Raw genomic sequence first — 16,001 nt, 5'->3', positions numbered from 1 at the left:
GGTCATCTCCTGCAGGAAGGACACGCCCACAGCAGGGGGCGCTCTGAGGTACTCCTCAGTGAATGAGCCAGCAGCAGGCAGAGCTCACCTGCAGACTCACCTGCGTGCAACATAATCTGAGGCCTCACGGCGAGGTTGCTGCTCCTCCTCAGGCCGGGGGCAGATGTGAGGGCACAGTTTCGAGCTCAGCTTCCTGAGACGCACCTCGAGAGCTGCCCTCGTAGTTACTGCAGGACCTCATGTCAATGAAGCTGACAGGTTATCCCAGATAAATGAACCGCTGACAGCAGCTGAGCTTCGAACAAAGGCTTAAATCATCGAGTCAATAAAGAAAAGATGCAACAAATCTGTGAGCACGAACAAATAAAACCACAGACGTTCTGGTGCAGACTGACATCGTTACAACTTCTGCTGTTAAATGAAAAATGTTCATTTCTGTAACAGTGAAAAAATTAAATCAAACTTTTCTGTCATTTGTTCGTCTGCCAGTTAGGGTGGTGTAATATGGGTGGATGACGTATCTGCTGCGTGTTTGTGATGCAGTGAGCTGAAGAAACGAGGAGCACAGAGGAACTTTCAAAGCTCTTTAATGACATCACGTCTAAAAGTCAAAGCAAAGAGTCGCGTTAGCGCTGTACAAACTCCACAGTCTGACACACAGGTACCGATCTGACTCACACCGCTGCGCTATTCACATCCACCCCCCCCACCCTGATCTCACACACACACTCTAAAATGTTCACTGATCAAGTAAAAAGCCAGGAGGAGCATTCAGAGTCTCACCTGCAGAATAAAAGCTTCAATAAAAAGTGTCATGAATCCCAGAGCTCCACTCAGCACCCCCACCCACAGCCCCACCTTAAAATGCTATCAGTACATGAACTTCTAAGCACATGTGGAAACAAAAAGGACAGCTGGATGCTGCAAGAAGGAAAAGTTGCGCTTGATCACAAAAATTCAAGTTTTCTTCTGCAGGATTTTGAAGGATGAGGAAAGGTGTGTGTGTGTGTGGGGGGGGGGGGGGGGGGGGGGGGCAGTCAGACATCTTCCACTACAGGAGCTCGGTGACCCGAATCTTAAAGCTGACATTTAAAGTGTCGGTAAGTACTCGAGGTGTTCCTCAGGGTTCTGTTCTCGGTCCTCTACAGTCTCTATACAAACAACATGAGCTGCACTGAACAGCAACGTCCACGCAAAACCTGCAGTTCCTCTGACGTCCAGCAGAGGCCCCACACACTCCCACTACAGCAGGAACTAACGTGTTTACAGCCTGACAACTGTTCTGGTCTCTATACATCACTTCCCCTTTGTAACACCTGTGGGGCGGGGCTCTATAACTCACCTGTCTTAATTGGAGAAGGGTTTGTATTATTAGGGGTGTGGCCTCTGGACCAATAACATGGCTGCTGTGAGGTCACTAACAGGCTGTCCAAGAACACTGAGTGAAATCTGAGGGTTTAGATTGGATGTTACCGAGCAACAGCAAGTTCCTGTAGTGAAAGACACAGACACACACATACACACACACACACGAGCATATTTTGACTCTTCGGCTCATTAATTCTCCCCCCCCCCCCCCCCCCCAAAAAAAAAACCCCCAAAAGAAAAAAACCAAAAGTGTTCGACTTTATTTTGGTCGTTTAACAGAAGACGACAGTTGTAAGGGAGACTAATCTGCAGTTCTCCGTCCTTAATAAAAAAGTCATAATAATAATGATGATAATAAATCCACTCATCACCTGGTCAGTAACAGCAGGAAGTGACCACACAGGCTGAATGTCGACCAATCGGCGAGTTTGGATGAAACCAATACAGAGACGATTGATCTCCGGTGTCACAGCGTGAAGTTGGCGGTCGGAGCAGTCACGCTCGTTTTGGTGACGTTTCTACATTTAGAGCGTCGGTCAGTGCGGCGCCCACGTGAGCCGAAACCCGCAGACCTTTCACAAAGCTCGCAGGGACCGTAGCCCGAGAGAACCCCACACCCCTGTGAAACCCCTAACCCCGCCCCCACCGGCTAAACAGGTCGTGCAAACCCCACCTCGCAATCACCTTCACCGTGAACTGAGACTGCTGAGATTCAAACATCCAAACGTGATGAGGCGGACAGGAAACGCCCCCCCCCCCCGGCAAAGAAAAACAAAAAACAGACAAACTGTGGTTTCAGTGAGAACACGCGCGCACACACACACACACACACACACACGCGCACGCCTGGGTTAGCACCAAACACACTGTAGTGCAGCTGGGTGGGGTTGGCGGGGTGGGGAGGGGTCAGAGCAGGTGAATCTCCGCCCCCCCGTTGCCCTAACAGGAAGTGATTCTCCTCGTTTTCAGCCTTAAACACAAACATGTGTTCGATGAGCTGCAGCATTATTTCGAGACATGCAGGAGCTTCCGTTTGTTTAGTCGAGCGTGTGCGTTCAGTCATCGGCGATCGCTCGCCGCCACGCCGCCGTGCAGAGTCCTGCCTCAGGAACACGCAGCAGTGACACGGTACAAAAACGTAGTGCTGAGTTCAAACACTTCAATCACTATTTCACATCTAAGGTAACGTCACATGGCACCAAACGCAGCACGTTGGAGTAAATGTGAAAGAAGCCACACCCCCACCCCCAGGCGCAGCGCGTCAGGAACCTCGACCTCCATCGTGCTGGGAGAGAATCAGGTGGGGAGGAGCTCCGTGCCTCCGTTCAAGTAGGGGCTCCTCCTGTGAGGAATGATGGCGGTCCAGCTTCGGTCCGGGTTCACGAGCGCCAACGCCACTCAGCAGAAAGGCTAGGGGGAGGGGGGAGGAGAGGTCTTTGTGTCCCTTCGTTTCCAGGTGGGAGACCCTGTGTGGGGTCGAAGCAGCACCCATTTTTGTGAGATAAGGCTTTGAGGAGCCCCCTTAACCGTCAGCCAATAGGAGGACTACCTGCTGTATGGGTCACCGGGGTAACTGTTGGGGCCGCCACTGCCAGGGAGGGGGCTGTGAGAGGAGGAGGAGGAGGAGGAAGAGGAGGGACCTGGCAAGGAGTTGTCGTCCGCCCGCCCGCCGTCGAACACATCGTCCACATCCACGGCCAGAGAGAGCGTGGGCGGCGGCGGGGCCCACACGGGAGCGAGCTGTTCAGATGGGCTCGTGGCCTGCGGCGCCGGGCGCAGGTAGGACTGGGGCTGCGAGGCGACGAGGAGCGGACCGGAGGTGGAGGGGGCCGTGGCGACGGGCTCGGCAGTGGGCCTGGAGGCGCCCGTCTGCGAGCCGCGGTGGATGCGGTGGCTGACAATGATGTTGTTCCCAAAGCCGCCCATCGAGGCCATGGTGGTGCTCTGCTCCCGCTGGACCACCGCCGTCATGCCGCCTTCAGCGATCAGCCGGCGGATTCGTGCCAGAGCGTCCTCGCCAGACCCGAACTCCGAAGACTCTCCTGAACCAATGAGAGCAACAGAGGCATCGTGAATATAAACACGCCTAAACAACCAGGAAGATCATCATCATCATCATCATCAAGTCTCCCCTCAGCTCATCTGTTTATAAATATTAATCTTTAAATACAAACACACGCACGCACACAGACACAGACAGACGCGCACAGACGCGCGCACAGACGCGCGCGCACAGACAGACACGTACACAGACACGCGCACACAGACAGACACGTACACAGACAGACACGTACACAGACAGACACGTACACAGACAGACACGTACACAGACACACACACACACACACACACACACACACACACACACGATGTTAGATATAAATATTTGTAACAAAACAAACATGTCGAGGTAAAAACTGAGGATCGACATGGAGGCAGAAATGAGACGATGACGACGACGACGATGATGCGGCAGTAACAGAGGTTATTATGATGTCATGTTGAGCAGTCAGTGGGTGGAGTACCAGCAGCAGCGGTGGAGGTGCCGGTCTCTGCTTCAGCTGGGACTTCCTGCTGAGCTTGGCTGCTCTGAGACGCCTCCACCTGAGCCTGAGCTGCTCCACTGGTGGACGGAGCTTCAGGAGGGACACCTGGGAAGAAACACACCTGATGAGACCACGTGCACACACACACACACACACACACACACACAGCTCTGCTTACAGTGGACGGGTATTAAGATCTTCATGGGGACCAGAAATTGGTAGTTTACTATACTTGTGGGGACCAAAGTCCCGGACCCCACCAGTTTGAAGGCATTTTTGAGACTCAGAATGTGGTTTTAGTGTCAGGGTCACAATTAGGTTATGGTTAGGTTTAGGGTAAGGGTCAGGTATTCATTTTTAATGGTTAGGGTAAGCTGCTAGGGAAACCATTATGTCAATGAAGGTCCTCACTAAGATAGCTGAACGGGGTTGTGTGTGTGTGTGTGTGTGTCAGTACTCTGAGCAGGCTGCGAGGCGCTCGGCTCCGACAGCTCCCTCTCAGTTTGAGTCTCAGCGTTTTGCAGCTGGATGATTGGCGTCTGGGTTCCTTGCGATGTCACTGAAGGGGTGGGGTGTCGGGGCTGCAGGCCAATGGCGTTCATCAGTCCCATGTCTCTGTCCAGCCTCCAGCCGGAGCGGTTCGGCCTGAAAATGAATCACAGGCCAATCAGAAACTCAAAGATCCAGACACGTTAAACTCTCACCAGCAGGGGGCAGCGATTGATGGAGAGGTGTGAGGAGACTTTGAGCTGTGTGCTTTTCTTTTTAGCCCCGCCTCCACGCTGTTCTTACCTGGTTCAGTTTCTGCCGAAGCTTTGAATCCATTTTCAAACAAATGTACAACATGCAGCTTTAACCCTTCAAAGCCCAGCGTATCGTATGTGACGTGTTTCTGTGAGGTTTCAGGCTTCTTCATCATCAGTGTGACTTCTTTACTCTCAAATAAATGATATCAATTGCATGACAAATTTTTTAATGACTAAATTGCAAAAATATGGTTATGTAACAAATTAGAATTCCTACATGCAGATTAAAATTTGATATATTTTTTTCAACAAACACTCCATTATGAAAACGTGAAGATTTCTGGAGTCATTTCACGGTTCAGGTTTTAAAAGGTCAAATAACCCGAGCGCCCGTCAGCTGCGACACCGACCACAACCACGCGCTACGAGCAGATAAAAAGCAGGCGCAAACATCACCGCAGGCCCTGAACTCACCCCGGCCTGTCGGAGCCTCGGCTCCGGCTCGTTCCGCTGTTGTTGACGCTGAACAGTGGCTCGCTGCTCGACTCGCTGGGGCTCTCGCCGTCGCTTCGATAGAACCTACACACACACACACACACACACACAAAACCAAAGCTGGTCAGTTCACTTCCACTCAGGAAGCCTCACGGGGGGGCGGGGCTTCGTGGACTCACACAACCGCCTTAAAGACACTAATCGGGCTCCTCCAGTTAATGGTCTTCCTGCTCGGTTTGAGGATAATCAGATCAGAAGGCGGGAGGGAGCTCTGAGAGCAGGACAGCTGAACGCGTGCACGGTTATTTAACGTCACGCTCAGTCTGCAGCTTCTCATTCGCACGGTCAGCTGCAGAAGCCTGAATCTGCACGCCGACCTCCATCCCCGACCAGCGTTTTGGAGTCTGAGATGTCTGACTTAGTGGGACTTTGTTTTTGTGTCTGCAGACTCACACGGGCCGGCAGATCACCAGGTCTCCCTTGTTGGTTCCGTAAGCCAGTCCCATCCCCGGATCCGGCAGCCAGCGAGCCGAGTTGATGCTGACGTGGCGCCTCTGGTCCGGAGCCATGGGGTAGACCACGTTGAACACCATCTGAAACACAGACGCACTGCAGCTGAAGCACATGTCACAGCAAAGCTGCGTAAAACCAGCTTTTCCCAAACGACGGGATGTGGAGCTCGTCCTGGATCCGAGCTCACCGCTCACTTTTGTTTTCTGGAACGTGGACTCTGCAGCGCGGGGAGAGTCCCATTCTTTGTGCATGCTCAACTTTAGAGAATGAAAATAACGAAACGCTGGCAGTGGGTGGTACTACTTGCTATTCAGGATTTTTTAAAAAGTTGACCTCTGACCTCGCCTATGGTACCAATTTCTAAATCCTTCTCAGGTTATCAGACTCACACCCCAGCAGCCTTTTACAGTGAAACACGAAGTAAGACTTGGTGAGTTTTCATGTATATGTTCTGAGTATGTGGAGGAAAAATTCCCTTAAAAAAATCTGATTTCACACAAACCCTTCAACTTGTCTGACATCATCATGGTTTACATGCTGCCCGCTGATCTGACATCAGTTTTTAGATTTGTCCTGATCTCTGCTCTGATCTAGATTTCGTGCAGCTTTCTATCAAATAAATCTGAGGCCTCTCTCACCCTGATGGACGTCTCTCCTCCGTGCGGCTGCTGCAGGCGGAAGACTTGCGCCACCATGTGGTCGGTGGTGGGATGCAGCAGGATCCTGCGGGAGGCGAGGCCCACCATCACGTAACAGCCCATCGGAGACAAGCTGACGGAGATGGCGTTTGGACCTGAGGGAGAAAACACCGCTGTCATTGTCACCATCCTACAAACCTGGACGTGTGAGAGAGAGAGAGCAGCCGTCTGTGTGAGGACGTACCGAATCGCTTGGTGTACAGCATCTCTCCCAGGTTGTGGGGGGCGAGCGAGTAGATGGCCAGGATGCCCTCGTCTGGGAAACCGCGCTGGCTGCTGGGAATGAAAACCGCTAGCAGCTGCCCGTCCGCAGAGATGTCACAGCTGGCGTCGTTGTAGATTTTACAGTTGGGCACCAGAACGTTGACTGAGGCTGTGGGGGGGGGAGAGAGAGTCTGTGAGGTGTTCAGACAAACATCCTCAGACTCAGCGCGGCCTGTTTGTTAAACCCGTCAGAGTGGGTGACCTTTAACCCCTCCAAACCGGGCTGAGCAGGAACTGTGAAACGACGTCATGACTGAACAGAAACTTAAAGTTGAACTAAAGCAGAGGATTCAAACCCTCGACCTCGCGCTGCCGTACCATTGCTGATCTCAGGAAGGTCAAACTTGGTGAAGTCCCACCACTGCAGGCGGTACGTGGTGTTGGCGATGTTGCTGGCGACCGCAGACTGACCGTCCCCGATCGACGCCCCTGTGGAGGACAGGAAACGGCGTCACTGGGCACGCTCAGTATCACACTTCTCCATTTGAAGAAAAAAACAACTTTGTGGTCACCGTGAACTGACGGAGGTCGGATATGAGCCGCCTTCTTTTAAATAAAGGTGTGTGTGTGTGTGTGTGTGTGTGTGTGTGTGTGTGTGTGCGCGCGCGCGCGCATACCTGCGAGCACCCTGTTGACAGAGGAGTGTGTGGCGAGCCCGGGCTGCCCTCTCTCGTGGAAGATCCCGGCGTAGGGCAGGTACTCGGGCAGGAGGAATCGGCTGCAGGATGACAAACAGGAATGAGATGAGAACCAAAGCGGCGAGCGCCAGTTTACCGGGTTCGGCGGCGGGTTCGGAGCCAACTCACCGAGGGACGAAGCGGCCCAGCGAGGGTGCAGACATCCTGGCGTTTCGAGGCGTCCGGTGTCGCGTTCTGTCACCGTTATCGCTGCAGAAACAAAGAGAAGGACTGAACAACAACTGCGACTCAACCAGCGTTTGGACGCATCAAAACCGAGCTCGTTACTGCGGTGATGTCATTCATCGCTGTAATCACATGATCTGAGCCCGCCGGCCGGGCATCGCCAGTTTCCCCGTCTTCGCGGGTCTGTCGGATTGGTTTTGATTAAACAAAATTAAATTAAATTACATTCAGCCTCTCTTTTGAAAACGACTGAATTTAGCTGTGGCCAATAAGAGGGCAGCTGAGAGACGCATAGACGCGCTGCACGCAAACAGATCTACAGCGCGGTGAAAAGTCGAGAGCCCCGCCCACCACGGGAGAGGCTGGGACGGAAACACGAGGACTCGAGTCAACAACATCAGGGCTGCACGCTGCGTTTCTACAGGACAGCTCAGAGCCAAAATACAACGGCGGGGCACAAACGCCGTCTCTGGACCCGCCTACCTGACGGCAGGTAAAATCGTGACGATATTTTACGAGCTCACTGCAGCTGCTGCACTGACAGGATGAGACCAGCTCAGGTCACAGTGTGCTGTGTGAACCATGAGAGGAAGGCGACTGAAACTTACTCGAGATCCTCAAAGTCCACGTCGCCGCTGTCCATGGAGCCGGGCGGATTGCTGGCCGGGCTGTCCGACGAGGAGGACGACATGGCCCGCAGCCGGTTCTGCTGGTACCGGAGCGAGCGCTGGCGAATGCTGTCGCGCCTTGACAGATACTGGATCATCCTCTGAGCGTAGTAAGCTGCTGGAGAAAGCCTGCACAGCAGAGGGCAAAAACTCTTTATCAGCAAGTGTCTGCAGAATCCTCTCAAACTCTGACCTCGACGGGCAGAGGCAAACCCAGCGACCTCAGCTTTGTCCATCATTTACCCAGAAACACACGCGTGTGCAGCAGCTCACATTTAACCCCTGCTGCAGCGTTCAGGTCTTATTCCACTGGTGGGCGTTCACATTTTTAAGAACTAGTTTAATGAGCTCAACGCGTGTCAGCAGCTTTTTCTACGTTTAGATCTGTGTGATGTCACAGAGAGCAGACACCTCTAATGTGGTCCAGTGCGAGATAAAGGAGGATTATTCTGAACTGCGACTCATGCCAAGCTGGCCTGGGAGAGTTAAATCAAAGCCCATATTGAACCTAGACTCAGGGTACACGGCGGTGCTTCTGTACCTGGCTGGGTCGGGGTAGATGGGGTGGTCTCTGGAGCCGGACATGTCGTAGCGAGACAGTGACAGGAGAGAGGATTCCAGCAGCCGCCTGGGCGAGAAACAGAGGCACACAGAGCGCGCTCAGTGTTCGAGACACAGATGGTAGCTGATTATAAGCACTGCTTTCATGCTCAGCTGACTGTGTGATATCAAGCAGACAACAGACTCCAAAGTCACCCTCACAGTGCTGCCTTAAACCTGCATTCCTCCTAAAGCCCAGCAAACACTCCCGGTGAGTTCACAAGTAAAACAAGAGGCTCGTTTAGGAGCTACGGTCCAATGAAAGGACCAGAATCTGACCTCATAAAGCTACGATGGTGAAAAGAAAAGGTGACGTACCTCCTGAGGGAGTCCTCGTCTGGGGGGTCGACGGGCATTTCTTGGCTTAAGGCCTCCGGTGGCTCCGCCGGCCGGCCTGACGCAGCCTGCCGGTACACCCTCTCCCACTGTGCCGTGTCCTGGTTGTACACCAGGCCCACCGTCTGCTCCCCGGGCTGGGTAGAGGACGGGGCGATAGGGAAGGCCACTCCTCCTGTTCCTCCCACTGTTGCTGCTGGGGGAGGCGGCTGCTCGCTGGACTCAGGAGGCGCCCTCCTCTCCTGTGTTTGGACTTCTAGCATCCTTCTGGCCTCATCGGGCTGCCAGTGAGAGGAAGGAGAGGGAAAAGAAGCAGAGGAGGAGGAGGGGGGCTCCAGCATGGAGGTGGAGGAGGTCTTGCGCTCCCAGCGCTGGGAGTCGTGGTTGAAGGTGAGCAGGTTGTGGCAGGCCCGGCAGCGGTTCAGGTGACCTCGGGAGGCTGGGGGAGGGACGTTGTTCTCCAGGCTGTGGGAGCTGGGGGGCGGGGGGAGGGGAGGCTGGTAGTGGATGATGGTGGGGGTGGAGGAGGAGGAGGAGGATGAGGAAGGCCCGGGCCGGTCTGGGTCCATGTTGTTGTTGAGCAGTTCCTGACTCTGCTCCTGGCCTCCGTCGGCCATGGCGCCGCCCAGCGCCGGCTCCATGTCGATGGGGCCGATCTCCAGGAAGTAGCGGCTCAGGTTGCACTGCAGCACGTTGCGGAAGGAGGCCGTGTTACCACGGGAACTGTCCCAGAACGGGTGATGCCCGCTGCTCGTGCTGGCGGTATCCCGGGCTCCGGGCTCTCCCTGCTGGGGGAAACCCCGCCCCTCAGTGGCGGAGGTGTAGACGGGGGAGTGAGAGGAGCCCTCCTGCTGGCGGAGCACAGACAGAAGGCTGATCGAGGAGGAGGCGGAGGTTCTGGGAGGCAGCATGCCAGGATTTATCCCCCCCTCCCTCACACTCAGCAGGTTGCGAGTCCAGTCGGGTGCCGGTCTGGCCGTGGAGTGCGGCTCGTGGCCGCCTGGAGGGGCGGGGTTAAGAGAAGCGCCGGCGCTGTAGTAGACAGAGGTAAAGGCGGAGGTTCGCTCCGAGGGCTGTCTGGGCTCAGTACGAGCTGAGGAGAAGGTGGAGGCCGGGGGGGGCTGGAGTGAGTCCGATGATGCCCGTGGATCGGGCGGAGGCACAGAGGCTCCGTCTGGCTGGGGCGCCGTTCGACTGATGGAGCAGCGACTGCACATGCACACCATGCCCAGGTGCTGGGTGCAGCCGGGCAGGGGCGGACCGCGCTCCGAGCCGGGGTACTGGGCCAAAGGGATGCTGGGAGACTCGGCCATGTTACTTCCATTTTCCCCGAGAGGCCGCGGCTGCTCGCCTCCGGGCTGAGCCCCAGGGGAGCGGGACGACAGGATGTGGAGGAAGTTGTGGAGGATGGGCGTCCGGCGAACCGGCTGGGAAGGCAGGAAGGAGCGCTGACGGAAGTGAGGCATCTCAACGCTGTCCATGGGAACCTCCGAGTCCTCCTCGCCCTAAAGGAGGCAAAGAAGAAGAAAACACCTGATCACTGAAGGCAGGTTAAACGGCAGAGACAGGACGACCTCTTCTACTCGTCACCCAAAACCTGCTATGGTGATGTCATCCTCAGCAAACACATCTGCAGTCACCTCCCAGAAGAATCAACCAATCATAACACAGAGACAGGAAAACTGTAATGACCAAACCGAGGATCCACACAGGAGCGAGGGGGCAGGTCCACCTGACTCGGGGCTAGCTCTGCCTCCGTTTGCTCTCCGAGACCTCTCAATGCTCGGCAAGCCCTCAGGTCCATGACATCATACAGCGTGATGTTTTTTTATATGCATTACTCGCTCTCTTGGTGAGGTGTGCAGCTGAACCATGGCTGTCATCCTCTGAAACATGACGCTACCTCGCTAAGAAATGGCTTCAGATCATCTTCGTACCTGCTGATTGGATGGATTCACGATCGCCGTGAGCAGGTTGTGACCGAGAGGGTCGAAGCGCACCAACCTGAAACAGACACAGAGAAGAAGTTGATGAAAACACCTGGCTCCAGTGATATGTTAATAAAAACCTGAGCACAGCAGCACGCTCTGTTATTACTGTCATGTCGTGCACACGCTCAGACTCGACCTCTGACTAGCGGCCGTGTTTAACCCACCGCACTCTCTCCGTGTCGCTGCCCGTTTTCACCACGGCGAAGGGCTCGGGGCGGCTCCAGTCCCAGAAGTGGAGCTCATTGTTGGTGGCGATCAGGAGCAGCTGAGCAGTCGGGTGGAAGGCCAGGGAGGCGATGGCGACGTTGCTCTCAGTAAACCAGCTCTCACTCCCGCCCTGCAGAACACAGTTATTCAGTTAGCATCTGATGTCCCGCTGCACGCTCAGACGGGAGCGAGAACATTCCAGAGTGCAGCTCGACAGAAACACCGACTTCATGTCCTCATCAACAGGCTGAAAGCATTTAGCACCCTGCCCGACTGCTGCACTGCTGTACAATGTCAGACGGGGGGGTACTCACATGCAGGTCCCAGATCCGGACTTCGCCATCAAGGCACCCAGAGGCCACCAGGCCAGGAATTGTGGGGTGAAAGGTCACACACCAGGGGGTTCTACGGTGGCCCACTAAGGAATGTAGGCACTTTCCAGTCTTCACCTCTGTTATGTAAATGTTGTGGTTGACGTGGGTCGAAGCCATGAGGGTCCTGCAGACACAACGTTTCCTCTTAAGGCCCAGCTGAGACTCTTTACTCCAGCACCTCAAACTCAACTATATACACTTTAGCTCATTTCTGTTCTTACGTCTTTTTGCTAAAGTATCCTGATTAAATACCACTACATCAATAATACTCTGGTAAAAAGATCCAGTACTGATGGAGTCTCCGCCTCCACCTGTGCTCTGACTTGACTCACCTGTCAGGGCTGAAGGCCAGCAGGAAAGTTGAGCGAGGGCTGTCCGGCAGCTCCACCTTCTGTTGGAGACACAAACATTCACACTCAGTGGGAATCATAAGCACACACTCAAACACATCAGCAACGCCGCCTGCTACGAACAATCCGACCGCTCCCCAACAGCGCCCTCCTGCGCCCTGCGGTCTGGAACTGGATGATTTTGTTTTCAGTTCCTCCCCACAACGCTCTGACCCCCACAGCTCTCACTGCTCTACTGTGCAGCAGAAGCGCCTCAGACGGGCGTATTTGTCCCACTGTGGCCAAAGCTGGTAGGCAGGCGTATCCTGGTGTTAAGACCACTCCCAGAATATTTGGCGACTTCGAGCCTCACAGCTTCTCGAGTTATTGCCCGACCGAGATCGTTCCTGGAAACAGTTATCGAACACCTGCCCCCTCTCCCCGCCCTGCCATCTCTGGAAGTGTAGGCCTGATGGGGGTGGACTTTATGGGAGACTTCTAGGTACGTCATGTTCTTATATTCTGTTAAAGGGCCTCAATCACATACATCCCAGCAGCTGCTGGGAAAACTCAAGGAAAAACATTAAGTACAACAAAAACAGTTGATAAAAACTGATTCGGACACATTTTTAATGATGATTCTTATCTGAAAAGCACTGATGAGAGTGTCACCGCACAAACAGGAGGAAGGCACAGAGTCATCAGAAAGCCTGAGCAATAAAAGCTAAATTATTAGCATGTCATTTGGGAGTAGGCTGTAGGGGGCGCTGTCTGAAAACGGTTTGGTTCTTAGAGGAAAGAAGAAGCTGAAACTTGCCTGACTCTGCCATTTCATCCAGCGGACTTTCTCCTCCACCAGGAGCTGCAGGAGGCGCTGCGAGCCAAAGGTCTGCGAGCCGCGCTCCCGGCTGGACAGGATCCGGACCGAGTTCCTCTGACGAGACGCCATGATGCTACCGGTGTCCTCGGCTGATTGGCTGCTCACTCCCGCTGCTGCCAATCCGACGCCATGCAGAGTCTGGGCTGAGAAAAACAACCTGAAATAAATCGAGCTGAAAGAAATGGGACTATGATGCTGCGGCGCGAAGTCGAGGCCAGGAGAGCGAGGGGGCGGGCTTTGTGTCAGAATGAAAATGATCATCAGCTGCTGTGTTTTACTGAGCAGCTGTTAGTCTGAAGTCAGCTGGACTCATTCATCAGTGATGGTTTTCATTTCAACACTTTTTCCATCAAATTCACCAAAATTATGATAAAATTTTTTTAAATAATTTGGCCTTAAAGGTTTATTTACTCAAACAAAAACAAAACAGTAGTGAGCCAATCACACACAAACCCAGATTTATCAGCTGACTGATCTCAATCCATCACTCGGCGTATTAAATCTCTGAATGATAAGAGCAGCGACGATGGCTGAAGGTCGCACCATTAAATGGCCTTCATCAGCCGAGCTTCAGTAAAGATCGGTTTACTGTCAGAACACATCAGAATCGTCTCTCAGCAGCTGGGGAGGTTTCACTGGTTTCACTGGTCGCCTGCAGCTGGAACAGATGCTGCAAACACATTTACTGACGACGCTGAAGCTGAGCTTCCATTTAAAACTACTTAGACCCAAATGGTGCGCGTGCAGCTGCAGGACGAGGGAGGTCACACAGCGCCGTCAGCATCACCAACAGGTGGAGATCATTTAAATCTAACCATGTGTGATTTTCAGCACAGTAAGAAAACACTCGGGTCAGGACTGCTCAAACCTCGTATTTCATGGCATCACACGCTCCACAGCGCCACCTACAAAAATATGATGTAAAGTCTTAGACTACATTACTGAAAAGAGGAGCCGAGCCCTGACCCGGACAGGAAGCTGGAGACATCCTGCAGAGACTTTTGCTGCTTCCTCACCCCCACCTTTGAACCTTTCCTTTCACTGTTGCTGCTATCCTTCTGTCACACATCTCCACCCACACTCTCTTTGGATGGTCGACCAAACTTAAACCCTCATTACCTCGGCTCCTTCCACCACCTTCAGAGCATACCTCCACCTGCTCCTCCTGTCAGCCTGTCCAGCGCCACTGCAAACAGGAAGAAGCTCAGAGCAGATCCCTGACGTAATCCCACCTTCAACACATCTGTCTCTCTGAGTGCACACCTCACCACTGCCTCTGTCCTCATACATGCCCCGCACCGTCCTCGTGCAGCACCACAGTGACCTTCTCTAAACTTTCCATCAACACTCAAAGCAAACATCACGTCTGTAGAGCAGGAAGCCACACTGCTGCTCACTGATCATCAGCTCTCTTCTTACCCAGCTTCATCATCAGCCTGCCCTCTCTCCTGGATATCTCCACACCTGCACAGGTATGTCATTAGGACCAACCACCTTTCCCCTCCTCCTCACTAGTCCTCTGCACTTCCTGGTTCACTAACTAGCTTTCATCCATTCCATTAGAAGTACCACTTCCATCGTTGCTGTACAGTCTTTTCACTCATTAGTAGTCTGCATCTCTGTCCTTAATTACTCCAACCTGCTGCGCATCCTTTCCATCTCCATCCTCTGTGCCCAGCCAATCAATACCAGTCCGTCTCTCCATCCTCGGTGTCTAGCCTCTCATACAGCTCAGTGTAAGTCTTTCCTAGCCTCCCAGTACCCCCGTCTTTTTTCATCCCACTTTTTATGTACCAGCCACTTGATCTAAATAGTATCCTGTTACCACAGATACTGTTGGCGCAGTAATTATCACAGTATTTGTACTCTGAGACACACAACACTGCACAGCTTCAGTTCTGAGGGCGTCTGTCTCTGTGTGTCACTGTGCTCCTCTCATAAAGAGTAATGTGCAGACTGATACCAGCTGTGCTCAGTCTCTACAAACATCTGCTTTGGAACAAACAGATGTTTTTTTGTTTTTTTTTACATGAGCTTAGTCAGGCTGTTTGTTTCGTCTGTACAGGGTCTCGAATAGCAACCTGCAGGTGAGTCAGCTGCCCAGAAAGGCCCTGATCCACAGACCCGGTCATTTAACGTCATCACTTTGCAATTTGCCAGGTGAGGCTAGTCTGGTCCCTCAGGTGACCCTAACCCAGAGCTGAGGCGCGTGAACCTGAAATAAAGAGGTTCGGAGGCAGAAACGCCATCACCGTGAACACACCTGTCACAGTCTGAGTCAAATGATAAAAATACAGAAATGTTTCAGCCTCACACAGCTGGCTGTGAGCCTGAGGGCCTCCAGCCGGCACAAAGCCTCACACCCCCGCTCTGCTCACGGAACCAGAGCCGCGGTGAAGCGAGCAGAACCTAAGAGTGGACCTCAGCTGATCGGAACCGTCCGAGGAGCCCCTCAGCGCCTACATGTAGCTACCGAGCAGCGTCGTGCCGAACCGAGCCCACAGATCCAACACTTTAACCCGCCCGGAGTCCATTCAGAGAGCAAACAGGGCGTGAATGAGAGGCTGCTTCTGTGAGCCGGGCCTACCTTCCTTTATGGATCCATTGCGGCGCTAAGAGCTACTGAACAGCTAGCTCTGCTAGCTCGGCCAAAACGGAGACCGTGACCAACGAGCGCCGGTACGCTAAGATCCTCCGCTTTATCCCGATCTTCTACCGAGCACCGACCGCTGGCCTCAACGGGCAGCGCTCGTATTACAAGACGGGGGCGAACAGAGAAGCTTTTCTAAGGCATTGGTCCGATTTTAAAGAGGCTGCCCGACGTCAAACTGCTACTGCGTAACCTGCTAGCTGTTCGCTAGCCACATACTCAGACCTACCAACAGAGCCCAGATACAAAATCGTCGATCACGAAAGAGTCTGCTCACCTGCGCGAGGGGTTTAATGGCGCTGCCCGGAAACGAACCCATCAAAGTAACTGTTTTCACGTTAAGAAAAGCGGTTTCACGCTTTATTGCGAGGGTAATTCAAGCACTGGAGTCCCATCATTTATTGTTGGGCAGCAGGAAGCAGCTCTGACATCGATTAGAAAGCCTGGAAACAGTTGCTTTTATTAAACAGATC

General features: G+C 53.5%; 1 protein-coding gene across 2 annotated transcripts; it reads right to left on the bottom strand.

Annotated features, from left to right (window-relative positions):
* Positions 1 to 571: 571 nt before the first annotated feature.
* Positions 572 to 15,758, bottom strand: ambra1b (autophagy/beclin-1 regulator 1b). Of its 2 annotated transcripts, none has more exons than XM_063477472.1 (19): positions 15,466 to 15,758; positions 12,816 to 13,021; positions 12,002 to 12,060; positions 11,610 to 11,793; positions 11,253 to 11,425; positions 11,035 to 11,101; positions 9,080 to 10,602; positions 8,703 to 8,789; positions 8,102 to 8,290; positions 7,437 to 7,517; positions 7,248 to 7,348; positions 6,949 to 7,059; positions 6,551 to 6,739; positions 6,307 to 6,461; positions 5,609 to 5,748; positions 5,135 to 5,239; positions 4,372 to 4,559; positions 3,894 to 4,019; positions 572 to 3,410 (listed from the first exon to the last, which is right to left on the bottom strand). In XM_063477472.1, exons 2-19 carry the CDS (start codon positions 12,945 to 12,947, stop codon positions 2,914 to 2,916), a joined length of 4,107 nt encoding a protein of 1,368 aa, XP_063333542.1. In that variant the 5' UTR covers positions 12,948 to 13,021; positions 15,466 to 15,758; the 3' UTR covers positions 572 to 2,913. The 2 variants fall into 2 exon arrangements, with proteins under 2 accessions (XP_063333542.1, XP_063333544.1); XM_063477474.1 differs by having other exon boundaries at positions 12,816 to 13,016.
* Positions 15,759 to 16,001: the final 243 nt, after the last annotated feature.

This window comes from Pelmatolapia mariae, linkage group LG7 (genome assembly GCF_036321145.2).
Source record: "Pelmatolapia mariae isolate MD_Pm_ZW linkage group LG7, Pm_UMD_F_2, whole genome shotgun sequence".
Lineage (NCBI taxonomy): Eukaryota > Metazoa > Chordata > Actinopteri > Cichliformes > Cichlidae > Pelmatolapia > Pelmatolapia mariae.
This window is presented reverse-complemented; position numbering and strand designations above follow the sequence as displayed.